General features: G+C 34.8%; 1 protein-coding gene across 2 annotated transcripts in view; it reads left to right on the top strand.

Annotated features, from left to right (window-relative positions):
• EXOC1 (exocyst complex component 1) overlaps positions 1–17,346 on the top strand; it is a 31,105-nt gene that overhangs the window by 2,891 nt on the left and 10,868 nt on the right. Inside the window, exons 2-11 of one of the 2 annotated variants that reach the window (XM_074154331.1) lie at positions 1,121–1,254; positions 2,083–2,213; positions 4,178–4,337; positions 5,721–5,908; positions 6,844–7,071; positions 7,309–7,441; positions 7,635–7,744; positions 8,283–8,336; positions 12,172–12,321; positions 13,717–13,822. In XM_074154331.1, the coding sequence (XP_074010432.1) occupies positions 1,131–1,254; positions 2,083–2,213; positions 4,178–4,337; positions 5,721–5,908; positions 6,844–7,071; positions 7,309–7,441; positions 7,635–7,744; positions 8,283–8,336; positions 12,172–12,321; positions 13,717–13,822 (1,384 nt within the window). In that variant the 5' untranslated portion in view covers positions 1,121–1,130. The remainder of the gene's footprint in view (positions 1–1,120; positions 1,255–2,082; positions 2,214–4,177; positions 4,338–5,720; positions 5,909–6,843; positions 7,072–7,308; positions 7,442–7,634; positions 7,745–8,282; positions 8,337–12,171; positions 12,322–13,716; positions 13,823–17,346) is intronic. The other variant, XM_074154332.1, reaches the window with a different exon arrangement.

The following is a 17,346-nucleotide window of genomic DNA, read 5'->3' on the forward strand; positions in this document are numbered from 1 at the left end:
TCCATTCATCTGGCAGTAATAATTTTCTAGTAACTCTTCAGGAATTGGCAATGATGAATTTGACAACAAGTAACCACCACAAATGTTCTTTACAGAGGTATCAACCTGGGAAAACTCTAGTACAGACTGTTTGGGTTTTGGTTGGTTTGGGGTTTTTTTTGCCACCAAATAGAATGTGATATACTGCTTCTGCTTTAAGAAAGCTGAGCAGGATACTTGAGAGTGCTCTCGTTACATGAGATTTAGAATTTCTCTTATGATACCAAAGGAGAAGGGAGAGAGGAAGCCTGCAGGGACACTGATCCTGAATCAGATTGATTTTTCCCTCTACCAGAAGAGAATTGGGATGTGTATACGGTACACCAAGACTCAAAAGTAATAATTTGTTAGACTTGAAATTATGGCATCTGGGTGGTGGATTGAATGACTGCAATGGCATACTGTATCCGGAATACATTCCAGAAATCTTCCTGCAAAACAGGGAGCCAGACCCACTTTTTCTCCCTTTAAATGTTAGAAATTTTCAGTTTAGTCTGCCAAATGTATAACCTTGATTTGGTGAAAGCATCCTGAAAATCTAATTGACAGTTTTAATATATTTGAAAGATTCTGGAATGTGTTTCGTTTAAAGTCATTACTGTAGTGACTTTAGTTTTACATTCTCCATCCTGTCAAATTTCTGGGTTTTTTTTGTTCACCTGTCTTCATACAGATTTTTACCAGATCCACGGCATTCATACCCAATCTAAAATTCCACTATTTAGTGAGGGAATCTTTTTTTCTTGATTCCCATTTCAACTTTTTTTTTTTGTTTCAGTGCCTCACATTCCACTTTATTACTACGAAGTTTTTTGTTCTCCATTAAATTAGGCAGAAGGATCATTCTAGTATTGATAAATCACAGTTGTCTAACTGAAATAAGATTGTAAGCTTTATCTTGGACTTCTTCCTAAAGTGGGCTGGTCTTCTACCTATCTATCATGCTTGTCTAGATTAATGATTCATTAAGTTACCTGTAAAATTTAATTTCAAAAACCGGTAGTGGCGGTAAGTAAATATTCTTTTTTTGTAGGTGTGTTAAATGTACCTGAATGTATTATGACTTCTTAAAATCTTTCAGCTGAGAGAAAATGACTGCAATCAAGCATGCTTTACAGAGGGATATTTTCACTCCCAATGATGAGCGCTTGTTGAGCATTGTGAACGTATGCAAAGCGGGCAAAAAGAAGAGAAACTGCTTTTTGTGTGCCACAGGTACATAGTGACACCACACCGTGTTTCTTGTCTTCACTCTTGGTTTTTATTCAGTTGCATTTGTCTTAGCTTTATTTCCAGTATTTATTCTTGCCCCCTATAAATCAAGTACTTTCCATTTCTAATGGAGAAAATCAGTTGTAGCTTACACTTCCATTATTGCTTCTACTAACAAAGAAACAAACCCCTGCACTTCTATTCCCAGCTCTCATTGAAATTTGAAATGAAAGAATCAAAATTATTTGTGTGGGACTGATGGGCTTTTGAAGCAGGCTTTATATAGTGCTTAAAAGGGGAGTTAGTAGGCATCTAGGCTGATCAACCTAAATAAAATGCAATAAAGAGCACTGCTTAGAGTCCAAGGCAGAGGGCTCTGGAAAGGAAACTAACTGAACTGAGTTGTAAAGTTCCTTTGAGTATTATGTTACATGTCTTCAAAAATTATGTGTATCTGTCAATAAATTAGCTTGCTAGATTTTTTTTTTGGCTGAGAAATCTCAGAAAGCGTTTTTTATTCTGATTTGTAATCTCCAATTACCTCTGTGCTGTCAGTTATGTGGCCATGGTCTGAGGTCTGCTCTGTCAAATGAATGTCTTTAAATTGAGTTCATTACTTCACAAGCTGTATAGAGACGTATAGCTGGTTGACTGAGACTTAAACTGAGCTGTGGATATTGTGGATTAAAATGTTCAAAGGGTCTCTTTTCATCCAATAAATATTATGAAATCTCCCCCACTGATAATTCATTTCAGAAGCTGAAGTGTAGCAGAAGCAGATGTTAAAGTAATTTTTGCATTTTGAAATTGCTGTTTTACTTCTTTTAACAGTGACAACAGAACGACCAGTGCAAGTAAATGTGGTAAAAGTGAAAAAATCTGACAAGGGAGATTTCTACAAAAGGCAGACTGCATGGGCGCTTCGAGATCTTGCTGTTGTTGATGCCAAAGATGCTGTTAAAGTATGTGCAATTTTTTTCATTCAGTGCTCTGCTGAGAACACCCTTTTGGTTCCAAGTTCGAGTTAACTTCTTTGATACTGACTGTTTTAAAACTTAGATTGATATCACATTAATTAGGAATTAGGATGATACGTTTCTGTGCTGCTTATGCCTGCATTTTCTTCCAGCTTTTCCAAGAATATAAACCTGATAATCTGTCTAGATTATGCTTGAATGGCAATATTCTGAATATCTGCCCTTTTATTGTAGTGATCTCTCAGTGACTGTAAAGAGCCTGTGCTAAGGACCGGTACTTGTTCTTTGTTTCTTTGAAGCCTTACGTAAATTTTTATTCCAAGCTTAGTTTCCCCTTTAAAAAAATTCATGACCATCTTACTAATGACATTGACCCACATGTAAGGTTTTTTGCTAGGACACTTAGTACAAGCGATATATAAGCTTGAAGGTAAGCTCTTACAATCTGTTCTCCAAATCATGACATCGACCATTTGTTGGAAAGTGTACAGTCCTGTACAGTTCTTTTCCGCAGAACAATAGCAACCTAATTTTAAGCATTTAAATTCATCTGTTATCATAAAATTAGATGCACAAACAGGTGAAAACTCTTCACCCTACGATGTCTGGTTTTGTGTTCTTTTAACTGGTGATTTGGAAGAATAGTGCAGAAAACTTAGAAGTTGAAAATTCTTCTTGGCTGAATTTTAGATTTGTACCTAAGTACTGTGTTGGAGAATTGCTTCTTTCAGTTTAAGGTTCCATTTAGAATTAGAATTGGACCCTTTTCCAGGGCTTTTTCTTGGAAAACAGAATTCTGTTAACTGTTTTCAGAAAAGTACTGTACCATTCTAATGATTGATTTTGAAATTTTCTTTCAAAAAACAAACATTGAATGCCAAACTGTCTCACTAAAATATGTCAGAATTAAAGTTGATAATGATGCTTTGGTTTCCAAATGTGATCCAGTACAACTCTTAACACAGGCCTTTTCTGCACTAGTTGTCAGACAACTCAAATTTTATGTAATGATACTCTTTGTTTAGAAATGTATGGCAATTATATCTATCAATATAAGCTACAGAAAAAAAACAGAACTGTTTTTATTGTGCTGCACAGGAAATACCATTTCCCATTGTGTGTGATTTCACATGCGACCTGCTTATGCAGACAGTAGTGACAATATAACTAATAAGTAGCAGCAATAGTAGTTTTTACAAACTATATATAAGTAAGAATTTAACATGTATACGAGGCATTAACATTTTTCATCAGAAGGAGGCTGGACGTTGCAAAACACTTGATCTTTAAAACAGACTATTACCAATTGCAGTCTATACTGAGTTCATAAGTGGCTGTAGAAAGGAAAGTGCTTTAATCAAGTGTTATCAAAGCAGTGTTCTCATCAGACAATAAATCTAGTTAAAAATACTTCCCATACTAGTTTTTTTACCATTAAAATCCCAAATGGGCTTTTCTATCCTGTTGAGTGCTATCAAATACTATCATATCTATGAAATATATAAAGTGCTCATAATTTTTTCCCCTTGTCTATTCCCCTAAATCTTCTTGAATCGTGTTGTCTATGTTGTCAGTTATTCCAGCTATCATTTTTAGTTTCAGAAGGCTAACACAAGGCATAAGTCATTCCAAGGACAGTGTTTCAGGGCAGACAGAGCTGTCAAATGTTTCTTGAAACTCTTACGAAGGTCTGTATTATGTGTTATTGTTGCCTTATCTGGATTGACAAAATACTCTTCATAGTGTGGATTCTGTTTTTTCACTTTCAATGTTTTAGCACCTTCATTAAGGTGAATCAGGGTGCCAGTGTTGGTGTATCAGCTTGAGATTGGCTTCTGTGTAATTTAATTTTTATCCTCAATATCCTCAATAAATAAATGCATAAACAATCTCTGCTGCTCAAAGAATCATTTGAGCGTTGAGCCTGTAACGCATCTCATCTTTTGCAGGAGAATCCTGAATTTGACTTGCATTTTGACAAAGTGTACAAGTGGGTTGCGAGCAGCACAGTGGAAAAACACACCTTCATATCATGTATCTGGAAACTCAATCAGAGATATCTTAGAAAGAAAATTGACTTTATTAATGTTAGTTCACAGCTTTTGGAAGGTAAATTTCTACAACTGTATGTTAAGTATAAAGTTTAATAATTATTGATGTAAAACAGATATATTAAAAAAAACCAATAATCCTAACACTAATGTTTTCTACTATTCAGTTTTAGTCTTTTATATTGTCTAAGTCTTCGGATAAACAAGGTGACTAGATAACAGATTTTTCTGTCAGAGAACTGAGAACCAAGACAAAATACTTCATTAATGAAGTTCTAAATATCAATAAGCCTATTGTATTTTTAAGACATTCTGTTTCTTGAACAAAATAAGATCTACCTGCAAGATCTGGTAGGTCTAAATGTGTAATGAATCTTCTTTTGCTCTCGTTTTAATTTCCCCCAAATTAGAAAAATGCTTTAAATAGTGATGCTTCAGTAACATGCTAAAGGTTATTTGATGGTTTTATATGAGATTTCTAGTTTATAACCTGTGAAGCATGTGTTAAATTCTGCTGGAACCTATTACAGTTTATGTGACTGGTCGCTGAGAAGGCTTTGTAACTTGTTTGCTCATGGTATATTAAATATTTTTACAGTCATGTTATCTTTTAATAGTTAAATTTTTTTAGTTAAGCCTAATGAGTAAGCTTTTCACGCTGATTCTGTCAGAAGTGATTAAACTGTTGCTATTAAATACTAGACTGGCTTGTGCAGAAGAACTTGAATTAGAAATGTAGACCGGGGAGGACAGCATTTCTGTATTTTGGTGTTGACTGAAATTTTTAACCAACCTTTAACTTTGCAAGTTCGTGCAATATTAAAACATTCAAACTTACTGCCACTTAAAAATATACACACTGTTCATGCTTTGTCTGGCTAACATTCTCTGCTTCCTTTCCTCTGCTTTTCCATACCTTTTAATTCTTCAGAACTACCTAAAGTTGCAGAAGGTGCGTAACACCTTTTTCTTTTTTTTTTTTTTTTTGCTTTGTAAGCAATCTTTCTTAAATAATATGCTTTTCAAGATAACTTTTACTTATTTAGCAATACATTTCTTAATCAACTTCAGTATGTTTCCCTTATGCTCTATTTAGCAAAAGAGAGAATCTAACTTCTTCCGCTCTGCTAACAAGTCTAGCATAATACTATAATATATTCTGATGTTGATTACATGCAATAAAGGAAGGCGGCTATTTGTATTTTGCTTCTGTTGCATAATTTGGAAAACATCACTGTTCAGAACCAGTTCTGGAAATCTTAATGAAGCCCATGGAAGACTGACACTTGAAAAAAAAGTGTACATAGGTAGCAGGTGCTTGTTATGGAAGTTGTTTAATGGATTCATTTCTTTAAAGATAGTCGAACATATGTGAGTACTCTTAAAATGCTTGTGACTTTCTGCACTTGATAATGCGTTTTATTTCCCTTCTCTACATAAGAATCCGTTCCAAGTGGAGAGAATCAGAGCGTAGCAGGAGGTGATGAAGAAGCTGTGGATGAATACCAAGAGTTGAACGCAAGAGAGGAACAGGATATTGAAATAATGATGGAAGGGTGTGAATATGCTATTTCTAATGCTGAAGCCTTTGCAGAGAAGTTGTCGAGAGAGCTACAAGTGCTAGATGGGGTAAATGTTTCTTCTAATGTACAGTGTGTTAACATGTTGAGCTGTTTTCATTGATACTGACTACATAGTGTTCCTTGAAAAGGGAGCTAACATGTTCTGCCGCATACTTAAATGTAAATATAAATCTGCTCCTAGGCAGAGCTACATCATATTATCAGATCGTAAAGATCTTCAGCTTTGCTCTTTGCCTTGTGACTTTTGGGGGCAAGTCACAGGCTTTCAAATGAGTTGAGAAGAAAAGAGGGAGGCATTCTGCATATACCTTTCTTGAAGGGAGAGGTGCAGGGAGAGAGAGAATAGACGTTCATGTCCATGGATGCGAACTCCTATGCCTAAAATACTACTCTCAGTTTAATTAGGAACCTAGTTTAGTCTAACAATGTTGCAGTATTCAGCTGTCTGTAACAGTACTAGATTGTTTGCTATTTTGCTTTTTGAAACAACCCAGCATTCTAGAGGTCACTTAGAAAGCTTAAAGAGATGCAGGGGATACAGTCTTGAGGGAACAGTCAACAACCTCCTCAAATTGTCAAGTTGTGTGTTACTCTTACATTTTGAAAGTGGCTCTTATCATAGCGATAGCTGATCTTGCAACAGAAAATCTGACCTTATCACCTAAGCAGTTTTTCTGGAAATAAAAATACTGCAGGGATTACAGTCTGTTTTTTATTTTTGTGCAGATCAATACTTCAATTCTAAGAACTTGAGTAAAGTTTTGGCTTTATATCTTTTCTTTATGAAATAGTGTTATAGACTGAGGGACTGGTGTCTTCAATAACACTTTAAATGAGAAGTAGTACAAGCTTATATTGGCTCTTTCATAAAGAGTTTTGGAAAGTGTTTATTTGACAGTAATAGAGACAGAAGGAGATATCAGAATGCTTTTGAGATAGAAAAATGTCTCTTAAAATGTTGTGGCTTCATTTTCTCTACAGGCAAATATCCAGTCAATTATGGCCTCAGAGAAACAGGTGAATATCTTGATGAAACTGCTGGATGAAGCTCTAAAGGAAGTTGACCAAATTGAGCTAAAGCTGAGCAGCTATGAAGAAATGCTTCAGAGTGTAAAAGAGCAAATGGACCAAATTTCAGAAAGCAATCATCTAATTCATCTCAGCAACACAAATAATGTGAAACTGCTGTCAGAGATAGAGTTCTTAGTGGTAAGCATTTTCATTGTGTTTACTATGGTTGTTCCTGTCAGGTATAAAATTCTTTTAGGGTCCTGCCGTTTTTAGCAACCATATATGAGGCTCATTTAAAATAACAAGTTTATTTTTCTGTTTTACTATTGCACTAACTTCAGTAAGTTTTTTATAAAGATGGAATTGTATTTATCATTCTTGGTTCAGCACAGCAAGCTAACTTGCTTATGGACAGTACTATCCATTGTTTTATAGAATCACATGGATTTGGCTAAAGGTCATATAAAGGCCCTTCAGGAAGGAGATCTGACGTCTTCTCGAGGCATTGAGGCCTGCACTAACGCAGCAGATGCTCTTCTGCAGTGCATGAATGTAGCACTTCGTCCAGGTAATATTTTTGTTAGACTATAATCTAACATACAAAATTTATTATGGTAGTGCCTTTATTATATGTGCCTTTCCAACTAGTCTCAGATTTTGCTTCTGTAGATTGAGGCAATTGTGACCTCTGGTCCTTTTGGTTCCCACATATGAGCTATTACTATATATTTTGTACTCTGTGAAGTTCTTTTTGTTTTCAGGGCACGATATGCTTCATGCAGTGAAACAGCAACAGCAGCGGTTTAGTGACTTGCGTGAGCATTTTGCCCGGAGACTTGCCAGTCATTTGAACAGCGTGTTTGTTCAGCAGGTATTGTTTCTTACTGTTTTATATGAAAGTTTTGGTCCCAAAATTTTCCTGAGAAGAAAAACAATCCACCTAAAATTGGACATGTTTGATGTAATCTGTAAATGAATGGACTGCTAGAGGCACTTCAGGCAGAGATATTACAAAACGTACCAAACTATCGTTGCCTACAGAAGTTTCTTACATTTAAAAAAAAAAAAACTTCACCTTTATTTAGTGGGTTTGCTATCTGAATTAAACACATCGTGTGATATATAAGGACTTATTTTAATTGTAAATGGTGATTAAGGAGAAAAAGCGTTGACTTTTTTTTTAAAGGATGTCAGAGGCTGAGAACGTTGGAGTTCTTGCTGTCTGAACTTTCAGGACCATGAAAAAACCCCCAAAACAAACCATACAAAGTAAAATGTCTAAACATTGATTTTTGAGTCTTAACTTGAAATATTCAGAAATCACTGTTCTGAGATTTGTTTCCTAAAAGCTGGGTGTCTTTTATAGCATCAGGTTTTTTTAATGTCTGTATTTTTTTATCTCCAATTAGTTTTCTCAGAAATTCCTTCACCTCTATAACAGGTCCCACTCTATTTCAGTTCCAGTGAGTACACCGGGTTTGATACAAGCTTTTCTAACTAATTTTTTCGAGCTTGACTTATCTAACTAGCAGCTGTATCTTTGGCTTTACAAAAAGAAATTTATCCTTACCAATTGCAGTGCAGCAGACTTACGCTTCTTCTCACTTCTAGTATTTTTGTCAGCCTTTATGCTTTGTTTTTCTGTTTGGGATAACATTCTTCTGATCTTATCTCCAAAAGTTGCTAAGAGGCAGATTGAGATGTATGGAGGAAAAATATTTTCAGGAAATTGTAATATGTTTACAACTGTACACATACTGCAGTTGTGTGAAATTGTAATATTTGTAAACAAAAATAATTCTGTTTTTATACGTATTAGCACAGTCAAGGTTTTAGGAGTTTTTGGTTTTATGTATTGGACTGTGTGCAGAAAATGGAACAGAGTTATGCTGGGTAATTGTATAGAAAATTGCATTTGGGAGTACAAGCGTGGCTTTTTATAGCAAAGATAAGTGCTTCTTACATGTTCTTCACTTTGCAGAAGAATTCCAGTTCCACAGCATGTTAAATTTTTCACCTTTAGTTTTTGTTCTTAAGAAGATACGTTTGTTCTGTTACTTTTTGAAAACCTAAGCACCAACTATGTGTCCTGGCCTCTAAAAGAGCAAGTAGGAGCGATGTTGTGTAAGTCCTGTGTAAATGCTTTCACAAAGTTGGAATATTGGACTTGCGTATAAAAGTGACTGTTTAACAGAATGTCTTTTCTGATATTCTGTTCTGAGGATTTTATTTTTAAAAATAGTAAGAGATCATTATTGCTATGTAATACTACATGTATTAGATGAAATACTTCTAAAGAGACTTTTCAGTGCTATTGAGAATGCTATTACCAATTTGCATATTTTTATTTTTTTTTAAATCTGGTACTAATAGTGGCCTCACCATTGTCTTTCATACAAACTTGCCCTTTGAAAAGTTTTGGCCTGCTGTTAGCTGTTACCAGCAGATAAAAAATATGACTTTGCTGTAAGGTTAAGCAGGAAGAGTTCATTAACTGCAAAAGCTGAGCCCTCTGCAAAGCCTTTTGGCTTGTTGCAAAAGATAAAAAAGAGTTTGTGTGCTTCATTTTGAGGTACAGATTCCAGTCTTGGAGGTATAACAGATTTTTGTATTATCTTACTAAAATGACCTTATTTTGTTAATCTGATGAATAAAATATAGTAATTTTTCAGTCTCATGTTTTTGAAAAGTCTAACTGTAATACTTTGTTACCTTTAACATCTGAAGAGTTGCATTATTTGTTTAGAATCTTTCTTTAAAAAAAATAAAACACTTGAGAAAAGACTAAGGCAGATAAAGATTTCTAAATTAAGATGGCAAATGAAAATACAGTGATGTCTAGGCAACTGCTAATACAAGCAAGACGTATTCTGATTCAGAACTCACTAGATTGAAAAGTAAAGTTGCATTGACATTTTGGCCTACGTATATTATCTTAGAAGTATAAAATTGTTCTTTTTTTTTAAAAGCAAACAAACCCAGTGCTGTGATTCAAACTACTGTTGAAAGATATTAAGGTGCTTCATCTCCTTTACGTAACATTGAGAATAACTCTTAAAAGTTTTAAACAGAAATGCAACTTTGGATTGCCATTCACTGCAGTGTTAAAAACCATTTGCAGTAACTATTACTAACAGTTAATGTAGTTGTCTTTACTGTGTCCTAATAATATTTGATTAACCTTACTGTGTGTCTATAACTTTAAAAAAACTAAATAAATCTTTAACAGTGAGGTTCAACATTCAATTAAAAGGCAACTTTGGGATTTCTGCCTTTGAAATATGAAATAGTTTTAAACTTGGAAACTATGAAACAATTTAATAACAACCTTAAAGTAACAGTTTGTATAAATTTGGTAACAATTACATTGTCTGTTATATGATAACAATAATATTGTATATTATTGCATAACATTTAGTAACAGTTAGTATAAATGTATATGTAGTGAGAGGAAGCCTGTTAATTAGACGAAGAAGGCATACGTAGAAGCTCCATAATGTTTTAGAGCAGACTTGAACAGGACGTAATTTAGGATAACCAAAATGGTTAGTCTTATGGAAGAGTTGGCTTGGAGAGAGAAATTTATCTTGGGAGGGAATTTGTCATGTCGCTTTATGAAGAATGCGACTACTAAGCAAAAATAAAAAGTTGTGTGTAATAAAGGGACATGAGTAAACTTGTTAGATGAAAGAAGCAATAAAAATTTGGATAGCTGAGTATTTCCTAGCAGTAACATGAACTGCCCTTTGGACTGACTTAGTTGAAGAAAGCTGCGAAAGCCACCAGGTAAATTATCTTAAACTGTAATGCACTGGAACATTAAAGTGCATGCTGTAGGAGTGTTGCACAACAGGGCGTAAGAAAGAGAACCATAAAAGATTTTCTATAGCTAGTTTTTATACAAGCATATCAAAGATCTATTGAAAATACTTGCTATATGCATGCTGAGAAGAACACACGGTATTGAGTATGACCTCAAATTATATGTTGCAATAATTACACTTTACAAAGTCAACTTTTTGTTGGAGTCAGACTGCAAGATTGTTTTTAGAAGGGAGACTAACGTTGTGACCCTTCCACATTGTCTATGAGAATAAATGAATGAAGTCATCTAAGACTTGTTTCTTTGGGTCCATTTATTTCTCAGTTTATATAGTTAAGAGAACAGGACTTAAAGTGAGTGCACTTTCATGTTAGATACATAAAAGAATTCCAGCTTTTTCAGAAGCTGACATGTTTGCATTGCATTACTTCATAAAGGCTAGTCTTTTACAAATAATACCAAGACTTTCATCTTCATTTTTTTTAAGACAAAAATCTGTGATTGTATTGTGGAAGCTTTTAGGGCTTTTTTAACCAAAGACTTGAACTCATTAGTACCCAATACAATAGAGAAGGGTGAGCCAAAGTTGCTTTAGTTTTGACTATGTGATCCAAACTGGCTTCTGTTCCAACCGAAAGACATGCAAATGCAGTTTTTAAACTGTATTTTTGGCCAACTTGTCATATCCACGATGGAACCGTCGAGGAATCCTTCCTCTGTCAGGGACTGACGTTGACTGACCTGATAAACCACCCGCATGTTATGCTACAGGAGCGGGAGACCAATTAGGACAACCTTTTTGTGCTGCCATGGCACAAACTGTACTTAAGATCAAGTTCTGTTGCTGTATTTATTGCAAGCCTGGTAAAAAAGACTTTACAGAAAACTTTAAAGCCATTTTGAAACTAAGCCCCATCCTCCCCTCAGTTAACTGAGGGCTAACTTCTGCTACGTGGCTGAACAGTGGCGTTACCTTGCTTGCTTCCTGAATTACCTAGGTCACCCATTGACTGGGGACTTGAAATGTCTTACAGTGTATGGGAACAATATCTTTAAAAAGAAGCAGCTATGGATATTTTTTTTTTTTTTTTGTTTAGAGAAGTAATATAATAATCTCTTAGAATTTTTCAGAAGCAATTGAACACTTGTCATTAAATCTTCACTCAAGTGTACCTTCCATTCTCGTGAAAAAAATGCCAAATTGACTCACCCTGAAGGCAAAGAGGTAAAAAAACAAGAGCCTCACAATGAACAAGCTTACTAAGATGCATTATCTGCCACAGCTATATCTCAGTGTCCGTATTATGTTGGGTGTCTTTTCAATCTGCATCTCTAGAGTTTGTTTCTGTGCAAGGTATTTTGATGCTTTTTGTTTGTTTGAATTGCAGACTGTCTTCAGTTTTAAGTTTTTCAGGAAACTTCTAGTACATCTATATCACGCTTCCAGATTTACTTTAATGCTTTCTTTTATCAAGGGTCACGATCAGAGTTCTACTCTTGCCCAGCACTCTGTTGAACTGACATTGCCCAATCACCATCCATTTCACAGAGATTTACTTCGATATGCTAAGCTGATGGAGTGGCTTAAGAACACAGATTATGGAAAATACGAAGGGCTAACAAAGGTGTGTGAAGTGCTCAAATGACGCTAGAGAATGTACATAATATACTATTTTTGAGAGTCAAAAGAATTGCCTGTGTGTATGTGCATGTCCTTTTAATATTCTTTATATTAAATTTAATTCACTGCTCCTCTTTTTTTGTTCCTCTTTGGAATAAAAAACTTTGGGGTTTTGGTATTTGTTTTATACTGGTTTGTGGTTTTTTTCCCATCCAAGATGCTGTGCCTCTGTTCTGAGGTGTCGTAAAATATTAATGTTAATATTTATGTAAAACAAGTTTTCCGTTTTGCAGTCTTAAGGAAAATAATTAAGCTATTTTCATGTTGATGTGCTTATTGCCTATGTGACATCTTTATTTCAACAGACATTCATTTTACTTGGGAATATCAAAAACTTTAGAGGTCTCTTGTAAAGTAGATTGAATAGGAATATTTTGGCTTTGTATATATGTAACTTTTAACTACATGGAGTGAAAAAATTAATACAGTGTTTAGACAGAAGTCAAGGGAAAGTTACAGTACAAGTCTTCTTTTATTAAAGTATTGTCATTCTTAAAAACTCAACTGTGGGAGATTTAAATTAGACTCTTAACACAGCTTTGAAATAGTTGATTTTTGTCTTCAGCGTAAGGGAAATGGTCAATGGATGGTTGACATCTTTATGATCTTCTAATAAAAAAATTGAGAGACATTTATGTATTATGTGTGCTAAGTAAAAAAAAAAAAGGAAGATCAGCAAAAAATTCTTGGGTGATCTTTGTCGATAAAGTAAAATATTAGTATAACCTGTGTACTAAAAATGTAGACAAACCAGATGATCTTCAAACTTTTTTCAGTTGTTGTGCCTCTTAGGCAGTGTGGCAAACAAATTATTTTGGGATTGATTGAATCTTGTAGTAAGTAGGCACACAGTTTGTGCCTGCCAAAGTTTTCTGATCTTTTGTTTTCCTTGTAAGAATAGTAATAAAAGGAGGTTACGTACTCAGGAAGATGTGTAGGAGTGGCTTCCTGTTTGATTTTTTTTGGGCATAGTAAGAGTCTGGTAAAAGAGGCTACAGAGATTGGTGCTGAGTTCTCTCTGTTTTACCCTTGAATTGAATTCTATGGTGCTCTACCATAATCCTATTTATATGTACTGCATTACATATCTTCCTTTACAGAGAAGTAGCAGTTTCTGATTGATGCTCAATGAACTCACTAGGAAAATGAACATAACCTGCTTAATTTATGTAGCATGCACAAAAATATATTAATGATATTTATATATATACACATATATAGTCCAAAACAGTTTATTTAGTAGAACTTATATACTTCCTGTTTTTTAAGATCTATTTAACTGTAATAGAACAAAGTCAATATGTGTACCTGTTAGTTAACTTTACATTTTTCTTTTAAGAATTATATGGATTATTTATCACGACTATATGAAAGGGAAATAAAAGATTTCTTTGAAGTTGCCAAGATCAAGATGACGGGCACAACCAGAGAAGGAAAAAAGTTTGGTAAGCTTCCAGGAGGTGCACATATTGCTTTAAATCTTATTATTTGCTTATTAAATACTTGTAACAACACGTAGGGCCAATTTTATAATGGTGTCAAATTGTTTACTTTTGGCAAGGTGGAAGAAGTTGGATGAAAACTACAGTTGGTAAAACTTCTGACTTCTACAAGGCCAAAAGTAGCACAACTGAACTCTTGTGAAATTGGTCAAGATAGAAGGATAAAATACGATATTTCTCAGCTTTTCAAATCTACACTCAGTTTTTAAGAAACTACCAACCATAGTTTATTACTTGAACTATCCCACTTTATTACTGGAACAAATTTGAAAAATCAACTCTTGTAATTAAAGAAAGCTTGGGCAGCACGTGTGTGTGTTCCTTCTGCTATTACTTCTGCTTTTAAGAAGTGTTGGGTGGATTTTGAAGAAGCTAGTTTTAATGCTAATTCTGCCTAAGAAAACTTGTGCATTTCACTGTGTTTTCAGTGGGATTTACCTCTCTAGTCTGAAACTAGAAATCATACTTTGTTAACTTGTAGGTCTTTCCCTTAAAGGGAGTATGTATTCCTTCTAGGATTAAATAGTCTAGTTTGAGTATGGTAGTGAAGCTTTAAAAAAAAAAAAGTAAAATAACCTGAATACTTAGAAAGTAACAATGATATAGGTCTATTTATATATTGGCTATTCTATATCTTAAAGTGCACTGTTTCAGAACTTGTTTAAAATATTTATATTTGCCACAGTTCACCAGTTTCCAAATTCTAAATTCAGAAATAATGTGCAGCTTTAATTAGTGAGTTCTGTCAAGCTTATTTTGGGTCCTGGACTTATGCTTTGAAGTTTGATGAAATAATGAAAGGGAGAGAGCAGGAGAGGGAGAGGGGAGCTGGAAAGATGAGTCTTGGCAAGTCTTGGCTGTTGGACATGGAGAGCAAGTGGTGCCATAATGTATCGTTGTCGGAGCAGTTAAACCCATAAATCTTGAAAAGCTATCTTATTGCAAGAACAAAACACTTTGTCCTAATAAAAATTGATTTCTAAAACATTCTAACCACTTTATTCTGGCAATTCTGTTGTGATTTGCATTTGTGAGGAGACAGTTTTTGCAGCAATTTCCTAACTTCTGTAAAAGTTATGGAGTGTTCAGGCATTTTGGAGAATAAGATCCTTCAATTCACCACCGTAAGAGCCTCACCTTGGGAAGGCTTTTGTCGTGCATTTGTGCAAACCTCACACTTGTTTGAACTTTGCACGGAATATTCAAGGAGGAGAGTAACAGAGGTTTTTTTAACCGATTCTCTTGGTTTGATTTCTGTTGTAATACTACATTTTCACAATCTTACAAAGAGTATGTTTATCTCTGAGTCTTGCTGGTGATTGACTGATGTGCAAAACTTGATCCAAGTGCCCAGTCCTCTGAAAATTGGTAGGAACCAGTCACAAAGCCAAAACTGGAAGCTATATCCAGTGGGGACTCTCCTAGAATTATTAATGTTATAAATGATAATTAAGCCATTATGTAATGGTTACCAGTAGCCACATATTTGAGGCCACAAGCAAATTTGACAGTGAATTAGATCAAAAAGTCTTCAGTCCTCACTACTGATTTTCTAAAGAAGGAATGCAAATTAGGTATGTTTAAAAAGCTGTTCCTTATATAAGCATGATTTCATTGCACCATTTAAATATCAAGTTATGTATTTATTTTGTAACAGCTTATAACGGTGTGTAACTTCAAAGGCTTCTATGTTGAAGGTAGTGGTTGTACTATGACTAGTTGCACCTTAATTCAAAATACGTCACTTCTTAATAGTGAACTTATTTAAGGAATAGTGTAGGTACATAATGCTCCAGTTGTACTCGAACACTAAAGATGACCTGTTTCCAAGCTGTGTTGGTGTGTGTTCTTGCCTTTTTTTTTGTGCTTTGGGAATAGCACTGCTATTTGAATGCCTCAAATGGGATGCTGGGAGAGTTCTGGCATTCTGTGCTAGCGCAAGGTTCTTTGTCTGCATTTTTATGGCAAAAAAAGATAATCTGGGTTGTGAGCATTCACACTTGTCTTAAGTAGTCTTTTTTTTTGTCTTTTTTTTTTTTTTTCTGATTAAGCCAAGACTTTGATACTTAAATACCATAAAATCAATGTGGGAGAGAGTGCTACTACTGTCATATGTTTATATGATGTGGCTTCTCAAAAGCCACTATGGCCCCCGTGATTGCCCAGGGCCTGATTTTTGCCTGTAGTTCTTCACATTCTGCAATATAGTCCCATGTGTTCGGAAATTGAGGACAATGAAGAAGTGGGACCAATGCATGACAGATGCATATGCCAGATATGTCAGGCCTAAACCTTTTTATTCAAAAACTGCCAAAACCCCCAAGATCTAAAAACTAGGCTGGAATTAATACGAGTTTGACATTATAATTGTCAGTAGTGTTGCCTACTTGAGAACATCTGGTATTTAAGACATGTTTGTGGCATTTAGAAGTATTTACTCATTCTATTACACTAGACTCTGCTTGCCTGCTCCATTTTGGGGGGCCTGTAGCATCCATCCTCATCAAGATCTTCTTAATACCACATACTGCTTTTAGTGTATGTACGCAAATGCCTTTTACTGGTTAGGGATTCTCTATTTACTACAGATGCCTATTTACTCTAAATTTCATATTGAAGTCCACTTGAGGAAGCTGTTCTATTCTGCAAAAACCAGGAAAACTTAAAAAACACCTTGTAAACTTTTTTACTATATATTTGTTGTTTTCATCCTCTCTGAATTTGCAGTCATCAATTTTTGGTGCAGCATGAATACAAAAGATGTATTCTCTATGTAAACATGCTGATTTGCAAAGAGCAGAAAAGGTTAGCCAGTCTTTCCAGATATGAATGATTTTGCATTATTGGTGTGCGTTTTTTAAATTGAAGAGGTGGACAATATCTCTGACTCGCTACAAAATTACTTAAATACATTTTAATTTCTTCATGTCTGTTACTGATATGATGATTGGTCTTGGAAACTGAGTCTTTTGCAGTATTGACTCTGACAAATAAAACCTTAATTTAATGGACTTCTCAATCTGGGAGAACTTAAATACATGTGACCAAAAAAGAAAAAGAGCAAAGTTTAGTACCTTGAAACTTACCCTGTTTTTCATGTAGCTTAGATACTGAATTTCTAGAATAGTACCTCTCCAACTAAATGTGTTTGCAATGTAGTTACTTGCTGCTTATAGTTCTCCGCATGTTTCTTTCCAGTTAGAGCTTAACTTGCATCTTGTGCATGGTTTGTGCAAACTGCATTTTAACTTGTCTTTGTCTTTGATGCTTGCAACCTAATCCATCCCAGCTACACTGCCTCGAAAAGAAAGTGCTGTCAAACAGGAAACTGAGAGTGAGTATAACTAGTTGCATTAGTTGGTGTTGTCAATGCATGTGTGTCAATGTAAGGATGTGGTGCTGCATCGTGGAAAAATCTGCCTAACACTGAAGCATTCCGTTCAGAACAAAATAAGCGCTAGCACAAT

Source organism: Numenius arquata, chromosome 10, assembly GCF_964106895.1.
Source record: "Numenius arquata chromosome 10, bNumArq3.hap1.1, whole genome shotgun sequence".
Taxonomy (NCBI): Eukaryota; Metazoa; Chordata; class Aves; order Charadriiformes; family Scolopacidae; genus Numenius; species Numenius arquata.